Below are 4,189 nucleotides of genomic sequence, written 5' to 3' on the forward strand. Positions count from 1 at the left end.
ATACATACTTAACAGTGTTCTTTCGACATGAAATACCCACGGGAGACTCGGAGCTCGCCGGCGTGCAGTTCGCATTTCGAAGGCCTCTTTGCAGCAAAACCATCCCGAGAAAGCAAAAAGGAAGAGAACGCAGCGCTGGGCCAGGCCTCACCACGGGCCGTGGCGGTGGTGGACGGGCTAGGCCAGGCTGGCCGCGGGCCGGACCGGAAGCCTGAGCCCGTGGACCCGTGGCCACTGGCCTCCCTGGTGCTGGGGTTGATGGTCCCTTTCCTCGCGTGTGTATCTCGCTTTTGATTTTTTTTTTTTCTTTAAACCTCTGGATTCTGTTTGTGTCAAGTGGCGGGCAGCTCAAATGTCGCACTCACTGTCGCTGGATGTGATGGAGATGGCCGATGTGGCTGCCTTGCTGGATAGACTGGCGGCCGGGCTGGCAGCGACGCCCAGCACCTCGGATATGCCCTCGCCCTCGGCTCGCAGCGCCCGCCCGGAGCCTTGAGAGAGAACTTGCTGCTGGAGTCTGGGAAGGAAGGAGACATGGGTCATCGCGTGTTAACAGGGCCTTTCCCGTGGCGGTCCGGAGCTCTCCTCCAGACCCCGGGGCTGAGGGTGCGAGAGACAGGCCAGGGAAGACAAGCCACCCTCCTCTCGCCCTTCCTCCCTGATCTTTGAGACCTTGGGCTCCCAGGGGCTTGCCCAGCTAGAAGCGTCAGAAGCATGGGTCCCAGAACTGGTCAGGCTTCTGGACCCTGGGCTCCCTGCCCTAGGCGGTTCCTGCCTGGGACGTAAGCCTCAGTTATTATCTCTAGAGCCAAATTCACCAAGCTACAGGCACAAAGGGCTGCTCAGGTTCGCACGAAGAGTTTGGGACCTGAGTACCAGACTATATGCTCTTGGCCCAGATGTTCCACTGACCGAGATGCACACTCAAAACGTGGAGGCGGGGAGAGAGGGGGGCGGAGTGGCGGGATAGCAGGGGAGAACAAAACTGCCCTTTCCACTTCTCCGAAATGGGGCCCCAACGAAAACTGTTTTCAAAGCAATAGGGAGCAATGCACGTGGCCGCTAAAGATGATAGATAATTGGCAGGAAACCGCCACACTGCTAATAAGCCAGGCTTCACCTACCAGGGGCTAGGGCCCACGCAGACAAGAATCAGCTGTGGCCTTGGACTCCCTAATTGTTTATGGAATTTAAAATTGCTACTTGTCTCTCCTCATGCTGACTCCCAGCCTTGGTTTGGTGACCCCTGGACCAATTGTTGCAGCCCCCCCCCCCCAGGAGAAGGAGAGAGAGAGAGAGAGAGAGCGCAGGAACCCAGAGGGAAACTTCCCATTCGGGATCCCAGAACGCAGGGGGCTAACTACCAAAGACAACTGCATCCCTAGTTCTTGCCGACTCAATCGCCAGGTACCATGTAAGGGCGCCCTCAGTGCCTAGCTGTGCCCCCTCCCTGGAGCCGAGATCGCAGAGCGGGGAGGCCTCTGTCTAGATACAGACCTGTTCTTGGCTGCAGCCGCCCGATCCCTTTGTCGGCGGTTTTTGAACCAGTTGCCCACCTGCGTGGGGGTCAGTCCTGTTGCCTGGGCGAGCTCACGCTTTTTGCTGGGGTTGGGGTACGGGTCCTGCAGGTACCACTCGCGCAGCAGGTGCCGCGTGCGCTCCTTGAAACAGTGCGTCTTCTGTTCGCCGTCCCAAATGGTACGCGGCAGCGGGAACTTCTTCCGGACGCGGTACTTGTCCACCGGCCCCAGCGGCCGGCCGCGCAGCTTCTCTGCCTCCTGGTAGTGCGCCTCGAGCCACAGCGCCTGGAGCTTGGCATGAGACTCCTTGGTGAACTTGTGGTTTTCCAGGATGTGATAGAGCTCGCGGTAGTTGCCGCCGTGAAAGGCCACGATGGCTCGCGCGCGGAGCACCGACTCATTCTTGTTGAGGGCCTCGCAGGCCGCAGGGGCGACGGGCAGCGACCACAGGAAGCGACCCAAGCGCTCCACGTCGCCGCTCTCCTCCAGGGTCTCGCATACCCCGGCCACTTGCTGGGGGCTGAAATTCAAGATGGGCAGCTGGAACATCGAGGCGGGGCCGGCGGCGGAGACACTGAGGCCGGAGCGGGACGTGCAGCAGACACCCGCGGGCCCAGCCGGGTGCGCCGGGCTCTTGGGGGCTAGGCTGCTTGGGGACTGCCGGATCACACGGCCCTGGGCGGTGGTGGCGCGTTGGCGGGGACCGAGCTGATCCCGACTGCAGGAGGTGCGGGCTTCGCGGCTCGGGAACGGCTAGACTCCGCTGGGGCACGCAGGGTGGCGAGCCGCCGCAGCTATTGGGGTGGGCGGACTGGTCGCGCGGGCGCCATGGAGACCCCTGTCAGTCACCTGCCAGCTCTGCCAATCAAGGCTGCGGCCAGGGCTATTTCAGCACCTCCCCGCGCTCGACAGCGCCAGCCGCTCGCCCGTGGACGTTCCCTGGGTATCTCGCAGCAATGTGGAGGCGGAAAGGACGTGTGGCTGCAGAAAGACTGCGCCCGGAGCGGCTAGCTCTCAACCCTTCCCCTGCCTCCGCCCCCCAGCCCTCCTCCTCCCTCCCAACCTCCAGTGGTGCTACTGGAAGGGAATTCACTTTGGGCAACGCGCGGCCTTGGTAGAGAGGTCTCCAGAGGACAAAGAGGCCTGGGCCAAATCGAAATTTTCCCGAGAATGTATACCTTTCGTTGTAAGGGAAAAAGCAAACCTTGCGGGGGGAGTGCAGGGAAAGGGAGAGGGCAGGGTCTCTGCCAGTCCTGCTCCAGCTGCCCGAGCAGCTGAACGCGAAGCAAATCCGAACAGAAGGAGCAGGACCTGGGATTTGCAGGTCTCGGCCCCTCCAAGAACCCCTACAGGCAGCAACTGGATTTGAGAGCAACGCCAGGGCCACACTCCCCATCCACACAGGTGCTGATAGGTCAAGCATTTTGGAGGAAAAGGGGGCTGGAGGGGCTTTTCTCCCAAATACAGCTTGTGCGACTGTAGTTCGCTCCTCTCGTGGGATGAACTTGGAGGAAGGCGCGGCGCAGCCGCTTCTGGAGCGAGAAGTCACGGGGAGGTCAGGACAGCAACTTCAGTGCTTATTTCAAAGACCGTTTTAGCACTATCGATTTATACCTCCCCCCCCCCCCCCCCCCGCCTGGGTTAGAACACAACGCCCTTACAGGCAGAGCTGTGCAGACTTTTAACCCACAGCAAGTCAGTCCGGGAACGCAGAGTGCCCCCGCTCTCGCCCCAGCCGCTGGACACCCACCCTTCTCGGAGGGACAAGCAGCTTCCTGGACTCGGCAGGCTGAATAGGCAACTTGTATTGGTTATATGCATCCTACAGCTTTCTGGGCCCTGGAGCAGAGAAACCTTGACCTGCCTGGGCCTTTGAAGGAAACAGTAGGTGGTGGGAGCCGGGGACCCTAGGGATCCCTGGGGTCTGGGCGGCGCGAGGCGGGAGGGGCGCGCGCCCCTCGGAGCTAGACTGGGTCTGCGCCTCTCTCCGCGGTATCAAGCACAGTGTGTGCGCAGCGTGCTCATTCCCGGTAAATCAGAAGGCAGATAGATAGCACAGATGGTTGGAGGTGTCGGGTCAGATCACGCCACGCCTGAGTGCGGGGCCAAGCTCGTTCTGACGGAAAACCCTGATATTATTTTCACAGATCTTCGCAATTCACTCAAAGAAGAAAAAAAAAATTAGCAGAGCGGAAGAAAAAGCCCTGCAACCATTTCGCATCATTTCTGCGACACTGTCAGCCGCCTGCACAGAAGGGTTTTCTTTTCCACGAGCTGTTTCGTTTTGTCTTTTTTTTTTTTTTTCCTGAAATGAGACAGGGCAGGGGCAAAATATAGAGGACGGCGAGGATAATGGCCAGGCGTGAACTTTGCCTAGCTCCGGGGGCCTTCTGACTCAGCCGGAGGGACAGTCTGGAGTGCCGAGCACCGCGCGCGGCACGGGGACCCGGAGGCCGAGGGCAATCCGAGGGACAAGGCCAGACCCCGGCAGAACTGGGTTTCCCAGACCTCGGGGAAGACAGCGGCGTCAGTGCTTCCGGCTGCTTTTCCCTCCGGAGGCGGCCTGACCGCTCTCCAGCCGGCTCTCCCAGTGGCCGAACCCCGCAGTCCCAGAGGAGGGAGGCCACGAGTCCGCCGGGACCCTTCACCTCCTGCGCAGAGCGGAGCTC

General features: G+C 60.7%; 1 protein-coding gene across 1 annotated transcript; it reads right to left on the minus strand.

Annotated features, from left to right (window-relative positions):
- Nucleotides 1–341: 341 nt before the first annotated feature.
- On the minus strand, nt 342–2,158 carry SIX6 (SIX homeobox 6). The gene is made up of 2 exons (XM_040975650.1): nt 1,498–2,158; nt 342–517 (listed from the first exon to the last, which is right to left on the minus strand). Exons 1-2 carry the CDS (start codon nt 2,067–2,069, stop codon nt 349–351), a joined length of 741 nt encoding a protein of 246 aa, XP_040831584.1. The 5' UTR covers nt 2,070–2,158; the 3' UTR covers nt 342–348.
- Nucleotides 2,159–4,189: the final 2,031 nt, after the last annotated feature.

This window comes from Ochotona curzoniae, unplaced genomic scaffold, assembly GCF_017591425.1.
Source record: "Ochotona curzoniae isolate NIBS_2020 unplaced genomic scaffold, NIBS_Ocur_1.0 contig_2688, whole genome shotgun sequence".
NCBI classification, from domain to species: Eukaryota; Metazoa; Chordata; class Mammalia; order Lagomorpha; family Ochotonidae; genus Ochotona; species Ochotona curzoniae.

Bases quoted from the DNA above. Each gene is read 5' to 3' on its own strand.
- SIX6 (XM_040975650.1), bottom strand. From the start codon at position 2,069: ATGTTCCAGCTGCCCATCTTGAATTTCAGCCCCCAGCAAGTGGCCGGG. The intron at 518-1,497 runs GTCTGTATCTAG...CTTCCTTCCCAG, and splicing joins GCGGCTGCAGCCAAGAACAG to ACTCCAGCAGCAAGTTCTCT.